The sequence below is a fragment of the Prionailurus viverrinus genome, chromosome B1 (genome assembly GCF_022837055.1).
Source record: "Prionailurus viverrinus isolate Anna chromosome B1, UM_Priviv_1.0, whole genome shotgun sequence".
NCBI classification, from domain to species: domain Eukaryota; kingdom Metazoa; phylum Chordata; class Mammalia; order Carnivora; family Felidae; genus Prionailurus; species Prionailurus viverrinus.
The window spans coordinates 80,588,042-80,605,809 of NC_062564.1; the positions used below are offsets into that span (position 1 = coordinate 80,588,042).

Sequence of the window (17,768 nt, forward strand, 5' to 3'; positions counted from 1 at the left end):
GACTGAAATGATGATTGAGGTATCAGAAACACTTTGAGAACAATTGTAGGGAGTAGTTAAGATGTATTGGCTTCCCCTAGAGGATTATCATTTGCTTCTTTGCACGCTGAGACATTCTAAAAACCTTTCTCCAGAGCAAAGATCAGAAGGGGGCACTCTAGATCTTAAGTCAGTATTAGCATTCAAACTGTAACTGCATCCCCTCCCACCTCACCAATTCTAGGTGGGGAAGAGAGAGGAAGCAATAAGAACAATTACAAATGGAAGAATCAGCTCCAGAAGCTTCTAGCCATCCTGTCATTCATTTGATTAATTCAAAAAACATTTTTGAGCGTATACTATATACTAATCCCCATATGGTATATACTAATTCCCTAGGGAATTCAGAGAAAAATAAAATGGTCTCTGCTTTCAAAGAGCTCAGAATCTTTCAGGAGAGATTAACTCATATAACCAAGATCCACAAAGTGAGACACATATGGTAGAACTGGTCTAAGAGGAAGAGGTAGAAAGAAGGAGAGATTAATTCTGTGTGGTGAAGGGTGGGGTGTTCTAGAGTCCTCAAAGTTTTCAGAAGGCCCTGATTCTATAGGTAAAGTTGTACCTGGAGCTGGCATCCTTTGGTTGTGTGAAATAATCAGGTTCCTTTTTTGCTTAACCCAGTGTGAGTCAGGTTTTCTATCCCTTGCAAAAAAAGCTAACTGAATTCCCTAGCTCTAAGAAATATTACACTAAGCAGAAAGAGAAAGAGAATTGGTCAAAGAACTGCCAGTGAAAATGCAGCAAGCAGGAGGAATATATCCACAGAGGCAAGAAGAAGCCACCTAGAAAACCAAACCAGGAGAGTCTCATGTGAAAAAGCAGGTGCATGGAATTCACAAACCTCTAAGGAGAAAAGGCAGTAAAGACCGGAAAAGAATTCACACCGGTGACAGTGGAGCCGTATTAAAGTGATGTTGAAAACTGGGAGATGAATTCTTGAGGATAGGGCAGGCCTTACTGCCATGGGGGATCATGTGGAGCCCAGTTACGGGTAGTCAGAGTGATCAATTGAGTGCATGATGTAAACTTACATGGTGGAAATAATTTCATAATTTGGTGCAGCAAATTAGATGTCGGAATGAAATGTGTAGTTATGGTTGTTATGTTTGTACTCCAAATAGAATCAATTTATGGCTAATAGAATGACTTGCGTGAGTAATATTGCTGGCTCTCTCTCCTACAGTGTGTGACAGTAGGCACTGAATAAAAGCCTCACTTTCCAGCACGTCTGTATTTGAGAAGTAATAAGCAACAACCCTCACCCTCTTGCCCTATATACATATGAGAGAATGTGCAAGAAAGCTCACTTCTTTGCACTTACACATGTGAGACGGGATGGAATGATGGGCTGAGATTAATAGGCTGACATTTAGTCAATGTAAATATAAAATCCTGAGTTTCAGCTAAAAAATTTAAAAAGTAATAATAAGACAGGGTGCAGGAAAATTCTATGAACAGGAGATCTTGAGTCTGTCACTCACCACAACTCAAAATTGGACTATCTTGCTGGAGACAGGAGTGGAAAAGGTATTCATGGATGGCAGGGCAAAAATGGTTCTGGTTACAACAAAGGCTGAGGAAGAAGGGAATGAATGACTTTTCCAGTTCCTTAAAGTGGCATCAGGTCACGGGGGTCACGAATGACAAGCTGAGTGCTTTCCCATTGATCAGGGAAATGTAGCAAAATATTAAGAATGAGGCGCCATGAAGGAAATGACTCCAGGCGGCAAATTGGAGACCCTTGGATCAGTTGAACTAATTTCTGAAAGCGGCCACAAACTTTTGAAAGCTGCCTTGCTTGAAAAGCGTGCTAGATAGATCTGGAGGTCCCGCTCAGCCTTCGTAGGCTCTGTCCCCACCAGGCTCCGCCCCCGTGCCCGAGGAATCTGGAACTGCCCCAATCCCGAGACCCTGTTTAGCCTAATCCCGCCCCCACCAGCCCGGCCCCACCCCCTCAGTATCCCGGGCGACGCTCCCGCGTCCCTTCTCTCCGCGCAGACTGTGCCCGGTCTCCGAACAACTGCTGGAAGAGGAGGCAGCACCGGCGCCCAGCACCTGCCACCGGTGGGGATCACACTTCGGCGGAACGGAAAACCAGAACTGCCCCACGGGGCCAGCCCACCGAGGTTCGTGACGGCTGAGGCGAAGCTCGGGGCAGGACTTTAACAGTTCGCAGGAGAGGCGGGCTGCTCTTCCAGGCAGTCCAGTCCCTTTCGTGACCCCAGCAGACCTTCCTTCGTCAGTGTGTAGACGCCTTCTCAAGCTTCGTGAACAGAGGCCCTCGCCATTTAACCTCAAGAAGTGGATAGAAGTAGGAGCCAGGAGAGGCGCTTTTCCTGCTTCCCAGTTCACCTGACCCTCTGAGGGCAGTGGGAAAATAAACCGGTGTAGGAATAAATTACTAGTCCCGTTTAGGACTAAGTAGGAACAGAAAGGGAACTGAGGTGCCCGCTGCTTGAGTAAAGATAACTTAGTGTCTAATAAGTTTGAGAGATCAAATTGTTATCCCTAATGCCACATTTGTATTGGAATATATTAATACATATACATAATTCAGATGTACTGGCATTTCATTGAATTAGTTATTAGATTCTCCCCTAGGGACTACATTTTGGTATTAAAAGAAAACGTCCATTTAAACACACATTAGGTACTTGGTATTATTTGTATGAGTGACTCTTATTCCATGATTTGGGACAGGAAGAGGAGTTATTCTGTTAACTGATTTGTAACTTTTTTCTTCTCTCCTTTGCTATTATTATTCCTAATTTTCAGACTGAAGTCTGTAAACCTTGGAGAGACCTTCAGCAGTAATCTCCGAATGTAAGTCAACTGAAACATGGCCTGCCTTCAACACTTTTCCTGCTTTATATTTTGATTTCATCATCAAGAAATGTCAGTTGGTAGAAAATGTCTGATTTCTATTTATTTTATTTAATGACCTAGCTCATGACCTACCACTGAGTGCTAGAGGTGTTTAAAAATTATGATACAAGGGATAAACGTTGAGCAACTCTTTCAGCTTCTTTGTGTGACTTTCTTTTACCCTTTTCAGGACCATAATTATTGATACTTTTTTTAAAGTATTTATTTAGTATTTATTTAAAGTTTTCTTTAAGCTTTTATAGTAAAAAGAGCTTATGGTGATAACGTGAACAGTTCTAATTCTTACAAATGGTTTTGTTGGTGATCGGAAAATCATATTTATTTTGAATTCTCTTGATGACAAATAATAAATTTGTTTGCTGTGGTCTGTCGGCTTTCTCACATCCCAAAGTGATTGAATTCTAGAGATGGTAGTCGGCCTCAGACCTCCTCACTCCCCAAGTAGCCTCTGTCTACTCAGTGCTAGGCCTACCCTTTTCTTTGTGTTTCCTGATGAGGGCATCTCTGGGCAGGAGGAGGAGGGTTACTCTTTGAAGAATTTTACTTGGGGGGCAGAAATTTAAACTCTCACCATGGGACACGTTCAGCCTGACCCAGCACTCTTAAACCTTTCATCCTGTATTTCTCCATTCTCATTTGTCTTTGCATGTGGGGGCCAAACCGTGATACAAGAGCCAACCAGCAGATCAAAGAACCCACCAAATCTCTTCTGAATACCAACAGTGGAATGGCTTCAGGCGGCCTTTTGATCTCTGTCTCAGCACCCTTGGTGCCATATGCAGCACCGCCCACTTGCTGGTACTGGGAGAGCTGCCTCTGGGTCCTCCTCACACACTGCTTCACCCTCGGCTCCTGGAGCGAAGCTGGTTTTGGTACCAGCCAGAGAGGTGCCTCACATTCTCTGTCTCCATGTGCCTGGATCGGAACCATTCCCTTCCTGCAGTCACACCCATCTTGTGTGATTTCCTCTGTGGTCTTGAACCAGGAGAGCCCTGATACAGCGCATTGTTTAGGATGTGTTCCATTTCTGCTTGAACACAGATAGCCACCCTGAACCATTCGTCCCGCTCGGTGGAGCTCACCTAGGAGCTGGGAACACTGTCTGTCCAACACCAGGAAAGTGATACAACTCATATCAGCAAAGAGCAAAGGGCTTCCTTGACAGGTATAATTTCAGACTAAAATGACAGGTCCCTAAGCATGCTTGCGTTTTTTCTCATTTATTTTCCTCTTGGCTGCTTCTATTTGCTAGAAAGCACCAACTTCCTACTTTAACAAAATTCAGCATAAATAAGACTGAACTTACAAAAGAGATGGTGATTATTTAGATTAAAAAAATTTGTTGTAGGAAACCTTTAAATATTTGATGCATATCAAATGTTATGTGCCATAAAATTCAGTTCACACATTACCTGTTGTGTAGAACAAAATACCTTTATGTGACCATGAATCAATTGTGAAAAACAACATCCCGTTTCCCAGCAGGCATAAGCCAGGTACGTGTGTGGGGTTTAAGGCAGGGGGGGAGCCTGCTCAACTTTCACCCTAACTCTGAGCTTAAACTTTACAACACAGTTTGGTTGGAGCCTATTTTTTCCAACATTGAGTTAATAACTTTTTTTTCCACTTTATCATTCAGCTCTGACCACCCCCCATTCAGAGTCTGTGCCTTGAGGCTTGCCAGCAGGGCTTGCAATACTAACATTAAACTAAATTTAAGAGTAAAGGTGCTCCTGCTGCTAATGTTCTCAGATCAGAGGAGAGCAAAATGAAGGAACTGGCAGCTGAAACGTTAATGGTAGGAAACGACTCAGATATTGAAAAAAAAAAAAAGAATCGCGGTTCATATGTGTGACAAAGAAGACATGTTCCTCTCCACGTGTGGCGTTTGCATTTGATTTCATTAGATGCTTATATTTTCTAACAACAATTATCTAACCCAAGTAAACATCAAAAAGGATAAATTTTACATCACATACTGACAGCCCAACTTTACGGGGGTGGCTTTTACATACCTTGTTGGCTGGATCGCACTCTGGGGTTTGGTGCCTCTTTCTGTCTACAAGCAGCTGGATCTTTCTAGTACTTGGAGAATTACAAGTACTATTTCCTCATTTTGAAACTCCTTGATGAACCCTTCAAGGGCCCTTGCAGTTATGTAGAAATCACTCCTGCCCCAGTGCCCTTGGCAAGCAAAGTGGGGGCTCTCAGAACTGTCTTAATTCATAGAGGATGAAATGCCCCAACTGAAACAAACACAGTCATTGTTTTCTCCTGTCCCTTTAGAAATCCATTAAGGATAGACAGATGAGGGTTAAGAGCTGAGATGGCCCAGATTTGCTCTGTAACATCAGAGGACTGTGGAACATCAGACGACTCTTAGCTTCTCTGAAATAGGCTCATCAGAGATGGGCTTGGGGAAGCCTTTGGTATGCCTTCAAACCTGTCCATGAGATTTATCTTTATGTTGGCCTTAACCTCATACCACATGTTCTACATAATGTTGCCATTTAGTAAGTTCTGGTTATCCAAGTAACTCAACTAGTTAATATGACATCTGATCAGAAGAGTAGGGTTTTTTTTTAGTTTTATTTACGAAAGAAGTCACTATATTATGAAGTTATGAAGTAGGAAAGGACTAAATAACATTTGCTGTTCAGACAGTGTGCTTTAAAGCTGTAACTATTTAAAAGTAAGTGGACATTGTTTCATGGATCATACCATGCCCTGATAATCTGGGTAATGCTAGGATTCCATCATATGTAAAACATGACACTGATCTGCATTACATTTTCTCTCGGGGCACCTGGGTGGTTCAATCGGTTAAGTGTCCATGATCTCATGCTTCATGGGTTCCAGCCCTGCATCACACTCTGTGCCGACAGCTCAGAGGCTGGGGCCTGCTTCAGATTCTGTGTCTCCCTCTCCCTCTGCCCCTCCCCTTCTCACGCTCTGCCTCTCTCTCTCTCTCTCTCTCTCTCTCCCCCTCAAAAATAAATAAACATTAAAAAAATTAACAAAAAAATACTCTTCTCTTTAATTATGCAAAAAATTATTTTCATAATCTTTCATTTATTTCAAAAACTTTCCCTCAAGTCTTATTATTCTTCCACCTCCCTCCCTCATGGCTTTGTAGCACTAGAGGAATATTGTACCTTGGCTGTCCATAGCTGGCTGTATCCCAGATCTGACCACATCTCTCCACCTCCACCTCTCCCCGAGTAACCATCGACTTTCACCCAGATTTCATAACAACTGGCCTCCCAGCTGGCCTGTGTTATCTGCCCTTCATCCCCTGTAGTCTAAGCTCAAAGGAAACAAAACTGATCCTTTCGAGGTGCAAATCAGGTCATATTACCCCTATGCTCAAAATCTCCAAAGGATTCTTAATGAGAGTAAAAGTCAGTTTTTATAGTAATCTTCAAGACCTTACACCATCAGAACACTACCAAATTTCTCATTAATGTCTTTGACTTTATCTCATTCTGCTCTTATTTATGCCTTCACTACTGGTGAGCACTTGGGTAATTTCTAGGTCCCTGCTTTATATTTTGCTGTAGATCTTATCATCATCGGACATTATATATATTTTGTATGTTTCTGTATTATCTGTTTTCCCCCACATCACCCCTATAATGTAAATTTTGTGAGATCAGAGATTTTCATCTTTTTTGTTCACTGCTATATCTTTAGCACCTTGAACAGTACTTGGCACCAAGTAGTAGCTCAATAAATATCTGTTAAATATATTTAAGGCCCAGGTTGATAGTGCTTTACCCTGGGTCTCACATGTAGTAAATGCTGGAAGTAAGTGACTTAAAACCTAAAATAAGCCTTTCAGTTGTTTGGTGAGGCTTAGGATAGACATCACAACTGGTGGACATGGTGGTGGAATCAAGAGGCTGTGGCCTTTTAGATGCCTCTCTAACAGTAGAAATGTGTGTTCTTTTGCATCTGAAAGCCCTTGCAGCATGTGACAGTTTTTCCATTCTACGTCCACAGACATTGTGTCCACACTTCTTCCTATTTAGGGTAATTTTTAGATAACTTGATTTTATAGACCCACCTTCATTATTGCTCAGCTACCTTCCCCGCTGTGACACATTGCATCTCCCAAAGATGGCCACAACAATATCTCCATCCCACATTCTCTTCATACAATGTGGTGTTGATACTCTCCCATCAGTAGGTGAATCTATGTTCTTTAGCCTTGAATCTGAACAGGACTTTTATCCCAGTAGAAGCAGTACTATGTGACTTCCAAGGCCAAGCTCTGAAAGTGGATATAGTTTCCATGGCTCTTCTTCAGCATACTTGTCTTTGGAGCACTGAGCTGCTGCGGGAGAAGCCTGAGGCTGCCAGGCTGTGAGGAAGCCAAAGCCATATGAGGTGGCCAAATGTAGTGTTCTGGAAAATAGCCTGTTAAGGTCACAGCTAATACTTTTAATTACCAGACACAAGGGATAAGACACAGATGATTTCTGACCCCCGCCCCCCACCATTGAGTTACCCCTAAACTTCTGAGTCTTCTCAGAAGAGGCCCCAGTCATCACGGCATAAAGAAAAGCCATCCCTTGTACCCTGTCCTAATTCTTGACCCACAAAAAGTGTGAAAGATGATAAAATGATGGTTGTTTTAAACAATCTGTTCTGGATCTCTATATTTTGAAGTGATTTGTTACACTATGGTAGCTGTGTGCCTCTTGGGGAAGCTGTCTCCTTGTTGAGAATCAGTCTTAGCATCCATCACTTCTAAAGCCTTTATTTGTGAGTGAGAAAGTTTTTAGAAAGCAGCAAAGTATGAGCAATTTTCAATTATTGATTGTAACAGGAAAGCAAAGCATGAGCATTTGAAATCTATAGCTGTCCTGAAAATCTTCGCTCTTTAATTGCAACCATGTCCCTTAACAAAACTCCTACCAAAGCCCCTGATTGTCTGAATCTTCAATTCATTTATCAGATTTTTTCCTTATCCATTGTTGGTAGAGATGCAGACAAGTAATAAATTGGCCAAAAGGCACATAGTAGAAGAAAATAATGAGAAGCAACCTGCAGAATCCACTTAGTGAGTATCCTTCCTGAATAACAGAGCTATAGCTCTACATACAGAGGCATTCTCAGCTAAGATGACAGACTGTGGATCTCTAATTATGTCTTAAAGGATTATTTGAAAGATTCATTCGTTAAAATACTGTTTCTGGTTTTTGTTTTTGTGTTTTGTTTTTTTTTTTTTTGTAGTCTAAAATGACCACCCTGCCCCCACTGCCCATGACACACCCAAAGCTTACATCTTTAGCCAGACAGAAGCTGCCATGTTTCCCCAGCACAATTCCAAGGTACGTGACCCTGGTTTTCATTTCTTTTCCTACAGAATGAATTGATTGCAGTAAGAAATGTCAATAACACATCTCAGAAAACAAAATTGTTTAAAGACAAAAGTATATTGTTATAGTCAGAATATTCAGGTCTGCTGTTTCAAAAGGATTGATGAACTTCATCCAAATATTAATAATTTATTTGCTTAGCAAGCTAGTGCTCATTTGATTGTTTTATTTCCTGTTCTAATTATATCATGGTCCTATAAAACATTGGAGATATATTTGCTTTTTAAGATGTTGATGGAGAATTGAAAGCAGAGGCTTTAGGACTGAAAGGTGGATAGCTGCTAATCCAAAGGTCCTGAGTGCTGATTTCCGTTTTGGAGGAAGGAGAACCCAGTGTTATTGCTGGGGTAAGTTGGCAGGCAAGATTTAGGAACTGAAATGATCCTGGGGCCTGAAAATGCTGCTACACATGAAGGACTGCTGAGCTCCTGGAGCTGCCATGCAGAAACTTAAGGACAGAGAACAATGTATTTTGTCCTAAGTATTAATGTGAATTTAGAAACTGTTCCTTAGAAATTGCCATTTATGGCTTTATTGAGTTATAGTGATGCAAATATTATTTATTAATATAAATAATTTGTGTAGGTTTGATTATTTATTTCATATGCCAACTTTTCACTTCCTGCAAGGCATAAGGATCAAAGTATTACGAAACTACTATCTTTTGAGAAGGACCATACTTTAGTATTTCTGGGAAAGACCAAAGTCCCTGGGCCAAAATAAATGCATACAGCTAAACTAACATAAAAGTTCCCTTATAATAGCAAATCAAATTTTCCTTTCAGAAAATTTGAAAAACAGATTTTTTTGATGCATGCATAATTCAGGGTATATGTATATTCTTATTTTCAATTTTACTTTTGAATAATGTGGAATATTTACAAAGTCTGCAAAGCTTGTTCTTCCTGTCTTTTATAATGCTTGAGATTCATTTTCTTTTCAACACCAGCACAAACACAGCCCAATCTCACATCTCTACAGTAAAGTTTTTAAAGAAAACTATTTCTTGTATTCATTTTATTGAAGAAAAAACATTTTTTTCATCACCATTTAAGGCATAGTTTTGTATTAACATTTTACATTAGCTTCTGAATAAAAACACATACTTGTTTAGGCCTGTACTTCCATTGTTACAGGATGTTAGTAGTATGCTTGTTTTTAAAGGTGCAAGGGAGTGTGAAGAATAAATACACTACAACTGTAATATATTTCTCAGTAAAGTCTTCTTAAAATCACTTTTTTAAAAAATAATTTGAGGGGCGCCTGGGTGGCGCAGTCGGTTAAGCGTCCGACTTCAGCCAGGTCACGATCTCGCGGTTCGTGAGTTCGAGCCCCGCGTCGGGCTCTGGGCTGATGGCTCAGAGCCTGGAGCCTGTTTCCGATTCTGTGTCTCCCTCTCTCTCTGCCCCTCCCCCGTTCATGCTCTGTCTCTCTCTGTCCCAAAAATAAATAAAACGTTGAAAAAAAAAAATTAAAAAAAAAAAATAATAATAATTTGAATTTATGTGTGATAAAAAAACCACTCAAACATTTCAGTGCAAAGTTGGTGATGTTTAGAGCAAATAAATTTTATACATTTGTATCAAATAGGTGTTCTTAGTTCAAAATCCAGTGTGAGACAGAATATGACTTCTGTATTGGAAAGTTACAGTGTGAAGCAATGTGAGTAAAATGGAAGAGCTTATAAGCTTTGAGGAGAAAACTCCATTTACTTAAGAATGCTGATTCTTTTAATGTACTGGTGCTTTATTTGTTTGCACACTGAGTTAATATTCTTCCCTGTCCCTTTCCATTCAAGAAAATGAAAATTTGGAAATTATTAATCAACAACCTAAGTCTATAGCTATTGTAGAACATTTATTATATATAGTATTATACCTTAAGTATTTCTCTTCTCCTGGTGGCATTTTATATGTTTGGGAGCTTTTCAACTTGATAAAGCAGTGCTTTATTATTTCTTTCCATTTCATTTAGGTCTCAGTTGATCAAAGAAAAAGATGACATAGATCATTATCTGGAGGTGAATTTCAAAGGATTGTCAAAAGAGGAGGTTGCTGCGTAAGTATAACCTCTTAAAGGTACTTTAATATAAAGTTTGTTTCTTTTGTCTTGATTCTTTATTGAAATTTCAGTTTTCTTGTGCAGTACAACTTTTTCATTGGAACATGGCATTTAAAAATTAAAGCCCATATTAAATAGTGATAAGTCATGTCTATTGATCTTACACATATCAAAGTCTTTAATTTTATGGCTTTCAAAATTCTCATATTTACCAAGATATTATACTCTCACATTTGCAATATTTTAGTTAAGTCTGTGCTATTAATTGCTTATTAACTTCCATTTTAAGGTGTATTGCCTCCATGGGGAGAAATTTCTTTTAGAGAAAGATCATATCTCTTTTTCCTAGCAACTGAAAACAACAATTCCTTACAAATATATGTTCCTCCCCGCACCAAAAACCCACAAACGAATGAGTGGATTGTACTTTATTGGTTACTTTTTACATAAATCTAAATTGTCTGGATTTATTTTATCAATGGACAACACGAACTTTGCCATTTTATCACGTTAGAAACTAATTTATGGTTTGAGTAAAAACAGTATAAAAATCTGTGTAGGTTAGTGAGAAATGAATAAAAACCTATAATAATAGCTAAACAGGTTTAATATTTCTTGTCTGTAGACTTGGTGGCTATGTTATCATCAGATCATTAGATATAAGCACTGAAAAATAGAAATATTTTAATGCACATGCATCTTATGAAACTCATTAGATGACTCAATTAAAATATTTTATGCAATAAATGCTTTTAAAGCATCCTCTCTACTAGTATTGTCTAGTGCTGTGGGATTCTACTGAAAGTGCTTTCTTAGTATTTTTGGTATAGATTTTCACAAAGTGTAAAATTCCAAGTCTCTTGATATGTTTCATTTGATTAGATATTATCTTTGTGAATTTGCATATAATGTGGAAAAATGGAATAGTTCATTCTGTCAGTAGTTACTTCATAGAGTGACAAAATTTTACGGTACCTATAATCACTGTCTTCCTTGGAATGCTATTGACTTCCATATGTGGTATATGGGCCCTCTGGTTAAATGCTTTGCTGATTGCTGATTTATTAACTTTCCATGGTAACCTGTTGGTTAAAATTAAAGGTTAATATTGTCTGATGATACTTCTTGAAAGAAAAGTATATCTGAGTGATATTTTCCTTCTTATTTAAATATAATGATATACAAATATTTGTAATTGACTTAAGAAGTAGGAATTAAATTTGGAATTAAACATGCTTCAGATATTTTAACAAGCTAGAAATCCATATACAGCACTTAAAATCTGCTAAGCTTTCAGTCTGCACTGAAGAAAACTGACCTAAAAATGCAAAATAGGCTTTGCTGATGAGCATTCTCTTAATATTTTTTCATTAAAGGTATTACCAAAATTATTTCAAATCCTAATATGCTACAGAAAACAAGTAGCACCAGATAAATCTCAATCCTTACAACTGCATTCTCCTTAAAGTTTCCTGCACCTGCATACTTTCTTAGACCAAAGCTAAGATAGTGGATGCAAACCTTAATAGGAAGATAGCTTGTACTTAGTTCACTCTTTTGATTGATATATATTCTAGGCTTTGCCACAGACAAACTAATTGAATAACATGTAAGGGAGAAAGTTGATGAATTATTTCATCATCTCCCAGCAATACTCAGCAGGTGCCACAGGAATTATGCATATTCTGTTAACCAAGGAATTGCTACATAAAACTTTTTATTAGTCATTCAACTCTAAAAAGATAAATTGGTCAGCAAGCCTTCAAGTGCCTGCTTTATATCTAATACTAGGTTTTTCACAGGGGGAAAGACAATGATATCTTATTATAAAATATTTGACCCCTTCCTTGTCTCTATTTGAAACAATATTTACAAACAGGAAACAAATATGGAATAAATGAGTGCTGATTGTATTATGAGGGGCAGCCTCAAGGTCTAGAGGAAATCAGGATAAAACCTACCAAGGAAGACAGATTTTGAGTTTGGCTTTCTGTTTGGTAGCATTATAAAGTGACCAGACTAGTACATCACAGATCCTCAATATAAAAGGGGAAGAAATTGATGAATCAAATTTTCAGTCAGACAAAAGCAATATCTATGATAAACCTTTAAATCTCTATATACACTGCTTTATACATACATATATATATATATATATATATATATATATATATTTGGTGCTAAGATCAAGTGTATAAAGATGGTTATATACATGTTCATTATATAATTGATATACATATCCCATAATATGTATGTGCTCTCTGTCCCAAAATAATGTGAGTCCCAAAATAATGCTTCATCCTCTAACCCAAAAACTTTATACTCTGGACTTCCCTTCTATCATAATGGGTGGAAAGTTCCTATTCTTGTCTAAGGATGATGCCTCTACTTGTGCTCTGAATACCATCCGCTCTTACTTGTTCCAAGACTTTCTCCTGCAATTAAACACATTTTTCTTTTACATCATCATTTTCTCCCTTTCCACTGGATCAGTCTCACTTAGCATTCATATTGACTTTAGTGTTTCCCTTGACTTCTTATCCCCCTCCAGGTTCTGTCCCATTTTTCTCTACCCTTCATAGCAACCAGAAGCACTGTCTCAATATTTGTACCCATTCTTTGCATCAGTTGACTCTAACTAGATTTCCAGCCCCAGAAGTCACAGAAATCTCTCTGTTTAGAGTGACCAACATCCTTCATTTTTACAATATATAATGACGATGTTTCTGGATTCATCTTTCTTGATGTCTTCACAGTATCTGATAGAGTTGAGCACTCTGCCATTGATCACTGTGTACTTGTGCCTGCCAGGATGCCATGGTCTATGGTTTTCCTCCAAACTCTGACTGTGCCACCTTAGTCTTTCCTGGCTGGCTTTCTTTTCAAACTCTCAGTGGTGGGTTGTCCTAGGGCTGAATCCTAGGCCTTGTATTCCAGCTACATTCTCCTTGGATCCATTCTTAAAGTTTTAAGTATCACAATATCCTGATAACTATCACATTTATAAATTCAGCCCTGAGCTTGCTATTGAGCTTCAAATTTTTAAAAATATATTCATTTATTTATTTTGAGACAGACAGTGTGAGCAGGGGAGGAGGAGGAGGAGGAGGAGGAGAGAGAGAGAGAGAGAGAGAAGAGAAGAGAAGAGAAGAGAAGAGAAGAGAAGAGAAGAGGAGAGGAGAGAGGAGAGAGAGAGAATTCCAAGCAGACTTCATGCTGTCAGCCCAGAGCCTGATGTGGAGCTTGGTCTCAAGAACTGTGAGATCATGACCTGAGTCGAAATCAAGAGTCAGATGCTTAACCAACTGAGCCAGTAGGAGCCCCGAGCTCTAGATTTTTATATCCAACTGCCTCTTTTCCGTATATACTTGTATTGTTAATAGACATTCTAAGGTTAATATGACCACAAATGACTCTTGATTTATCCCTACTTTCCCTCAACTCCCCCAACAAATATTCTCCCCACAGCGTTTCCCATATTCAGTAAATGCCACCAAGGCAGCCTTGACCTTTGCCCTGACTTCACTACCCTCCCCCATCTAATCCATCTCTATGACCTATCAGATGTAATTCCAAAATATATTCTGTGTTCATCTACTTCTCTCATTGCATAGCTACCATCATCCCTTGCCATGGCCACTAGAATAGCCCTGGCTGCTCTTCACATAGCCCCTCTAACTCTGCCAAACTTCAGCTTCCAGAGTCATTTTTTGAAAAAAATAGATTATGACATTCATTTGCTTAAAACCCCCTGAGCTTCCCATTGCTCTTATGATAAACTCTAAGGTTTACTGTTTGGACTTTGCTGTACATGATCTGGACTTCACTGACCTCTCTGACTTCATCTCCCATTCTCCCCACCACTCATTCGTCTCATTGTGCCTTATTGCTGATACTGTTTCTTGTCATGCAGGTAATGTGACCCCTTCAGTCTCCCACTTCCTGACCTCATAATCTAGTAGCCCTCACTCCACCTATACTTGCTCTCAGCCAAATCGTCTGGTTCTATTTATGCTATAATTTGGTCCCCCTCTTGCATTGGGAGTTTGTATTTTGACTGTCTTCATCCCAGCAGAATAGATCTGCACGGGCACAGGAGCATGTCTCTGTGTGCCCTGGCATGTGGCCAGAAGCCAACAACTGCAAGTTAAATGAATAAATGAACGGAATGTTACATAAACACCGTGAAATAGGTATCCTGCTAGGAATATTCTTTGCTTGCAATATTTTCAGGTCAATGTTGTTTGTTAACTGGTTTGAATATTGAATCAAAGAAGTTTAACTCCTCAAAAGTGTCTTATATACACAAATAGGAGTGTAAAATTTAAATGAATAATTGAGCAAGACAGTATAGACTAGTTCCTGGAATGGCCAGATCCAATTGGGGGATCATTTTACTTGGGAATGGGTAAAGTAGTTCAAAAGCAAAGGGCTTCTGGGTTTGTTTGTTTGTTTGTTTGTTTGTTTGTTTTTTAATCATCTGCATTTGCAGAAGAATTTCAGTATGCTTCATTACTTTTTAAGTGACTGGATTATTTCTGTGCCTAGTAGGTACATTTTTTCCACGTTTTGTGTTCACATACAATATAATTAACACTGACAATTTGACTTTTTTAGATAAATCTGCAAATAGTTCATTGATAATATTTGACTCACCTTTAACAACTAAAGAAGATCCTGTTGTGGTTTTGTGCTTTGCTTTTTGTTCTGTATTATATTGTCAGAATATTGTATTTTTTTTTAATTTTTTTTCAACGTTTATTTATTTTTGGGACAGAGAGAGACAGAGCATGAACGGGGGAGGGGCAGAGAGAGAGGGAGACACAGAATGGGAAGCAGGCTCCAGGCTCTGAGCCATCAGCCCTGAGCCTGACGCGGGGCTCGAACTCACGGACCACGAGATTGTGACCTGGCTGAAGTCGGACGCTTAACCGACTGCGCCACCCAGGCGCCCCAGAATATTGTATTTTTTAAAAGGATTGAAAGTATCACTTATTATCATATCGTAATTGCTTTGAATAGCTAAGTAATGAAAGTGTCGTTTGTAGATTCAAATAAAAATTTCTGGGGGGCAGTTTTTACAGCTTCAGCTATATGTATGAGGATACAAATAAACAAAACCATCAAGGGACAGAGAGTGCTAATCTTTCTTCTTCAGATACCACGTTTTATTATATGGAAGAATAGATTTAGATCAAATAGAGATGTGTGCATCTCTAAGATATTGCTTTCTTTCAGAGCATCTCTCAGCATTATCAGTTAAAGCTCAGTAAGCGTCACTTTGTCAGCACAAGTGGCCATTAGACTGTCAGTTGTCATATTCAATGAGTTTGGGTTGTAGAGACAAAGAACCGTTTATTTTCATATCTTTTAATGGCTTTCACCCCTTCCTCATTTTGAATTGTATTATACTTACGCAGTTAAAGTACATTAGCATTTTGCCAGTGTTAAGTTTTCATCTTGAGTTTATCTCAAAATTGTCTTCCACAGACGCTTTTATGAACCACAGATACTCTTGTTTTAAGCAAATGTAGCACCTGGATTTGCACAACGGCCAGGTTATCAAAATATACGTGACAGAGTGAAGTTTATTCAGGATATAGTTCACAGTAACACCATGGGAATGTAGACCCCTTCGGTGTGCTTTTCAAAGCTCTGCTTCATTTCTCCTGTTTACCTTTAAATAATTTTGTGAAATCGTTTGGTTTTCTCTTCAAAACATTTTGTTCTTTTGTGATGTGACAAGTTAAATTCTGTATGGAGTTTTGCAAATCAACTTTCTGAAAAGGGTAGTTCACAAATAAATGGCTCCATGACTAACAGGAACAGTCAGGAAAGAGAGGGAAGGAAGCTGCCCTTCTTTCCTTCCAGGTAGCAGACTGGGCTTTAAGGTCTTACTGATTCAAGAAAGAGAGACAGGATTTTGATGTTCTGAAGTTTTGGAAAGGCATTAATTAGTCCTTACCTTATCATGAGTATACAAAAATTAAGCAATAGCAGGGAATACTGATAGGAACAGAGGATGGGTAACTTTTGTTTGTTTGTTTGTTTGTTTCTTCAAATTCTAGTATTGTTTCCACAGTGGATCCCTAGAATGGGAAACTGGGAAAGACTTTTTTGACCATAATTTTTTTTAAAGAATATTGATATTAATAAAATTTAAAATTTTGGAATTTAAGAAATGTAGTTGGAAAGAACTTTTAAAAATATTGTTCCAGGGATGCCTGGGTGGCTCAGTCAGTTAAGCTTCTGACTCTTGGTTTCGGCTTAGGTCATGATCTCATGGTTCAGGAGTTTGAGCCCCATGTTGGGCTCTGTGCTGACAGCGCTGAGGCTGCTTGGGCTTCTCTCTCTCCCTCTCTCTCTGACCCTCCCCCACTTGCTCTCTCAGTCTCTCTCTCAAAATAAATAAATAGACTTTAAAAAATTAAAAAAAATGTTCCCTAGATGCAAAGAGGATCTCATAGTTTTATCAAAACTAAGTCTAAATAAATAAAAAAAGGAGGAAAGGTTTCAAATGCCAACTTCTTAGGCATTTATGTGTCTATGTCTTTTAAAAGTTTGCCTTAAAATATTATTTTCATATATGATGTTTAAACTTAGCAGCTCTATTAGACTTAAAAAAAAATCTTTGTAAGGCAAAAGCACAGGAATGACGACATTGCAGCTGTGGCTTTTATGGGAGCTGATTTCTCCCTCAGTTGGAAATTTGGTTTTGCTGCTTAATATCTGTGTGATCTTATGCAGGTTATCTGATTTCTCTAATCTTTGATTTCCACAACCATTTGGAAAGCATAATGATAATAGGAAATTCTTATGACAGTTAAATGAAATTCTGTATGAGAGACACATATAGACAACATTTACTTTAGCTATTTAACAGTCACTGATCTTTTTTTTTTTTTGCTTTTAAAGCATTTACTAATAATATATATAACCTAAATACTTCACATTAACATTATGTGTTGATTTAGGTATTAATATTCATTTATCACTTTTCTTTACATATGTATAATTACATATTTTACTTTGTTACCTAGGTATCATTTTCATCATGTTCAGAAGATAGAGATTTTTGTGTGGTTTTTTTTTAATATTTATTTATTTTTGAGAGAGAGACAGAGCATGAGCCAGGGAGGGGCAGAGCGAGAGGGAGACACAGAATCCAAAGCAGGCTCCAGGCTCTGAGCTGTCAGCAAGGAGCCTGATGCAGGGCTTTAACTCACAAACCATGAGATCATGACCTGAGCCGAAGTTGGATGCTTAACCAACTGAGACACCCAGGCGCCCCAGAAGATAGAGTTTTTAATAATTTTTAATTTCAAACTTAGTAATGCTAACTAACAAGGGGAAAATATTTTTTATTTCAACTTATGGTAAATTTTTCATAAACTT

General features: G+C 38.5%; 1 protein-coding gene across 3 annotated transcripts in view; it reads left to right on the top strand.

Moving 5' to 3' along the window:
* The first annotated feature begins 2,015 nt into the window (after nt 1-2,015).
* The window catches only part of TTC29 (tetratricopeptide repeat domain 29), a 241,490-nt gene continuing 225,737 nt past the window's right edge, over nt 2,016-17,768 (top strand). For 2 of the 3 annotated variants that reach the window (XM_047856370.1, XM_047856372.1), the window contains exons 1-4: nt 2,016-2,168; nt 2,818-2,865; nt 8,167-8,264; nt 10,287-10,370. In XM_047856370.1, the coding sequence (XP_047712326.1) occupies nt 8,173-8,264; nt 10,287-10,370 (176 nt within the window). In that variant the 5' untranslated portion in view covers nt 2,016-2,168; nt 2,818-2,865; nt 8,167-8,172. Of the gene's footprint in view, nt 2,169-2,817; nt 2,866-3,969; nt 4,094-8,166; nt 8,265-10,286; nt 10,371-17,768 lie in introns of all 3 variants that reach the window. The other variant, XM_047856371.1, reaches the window with a different exon arrangement.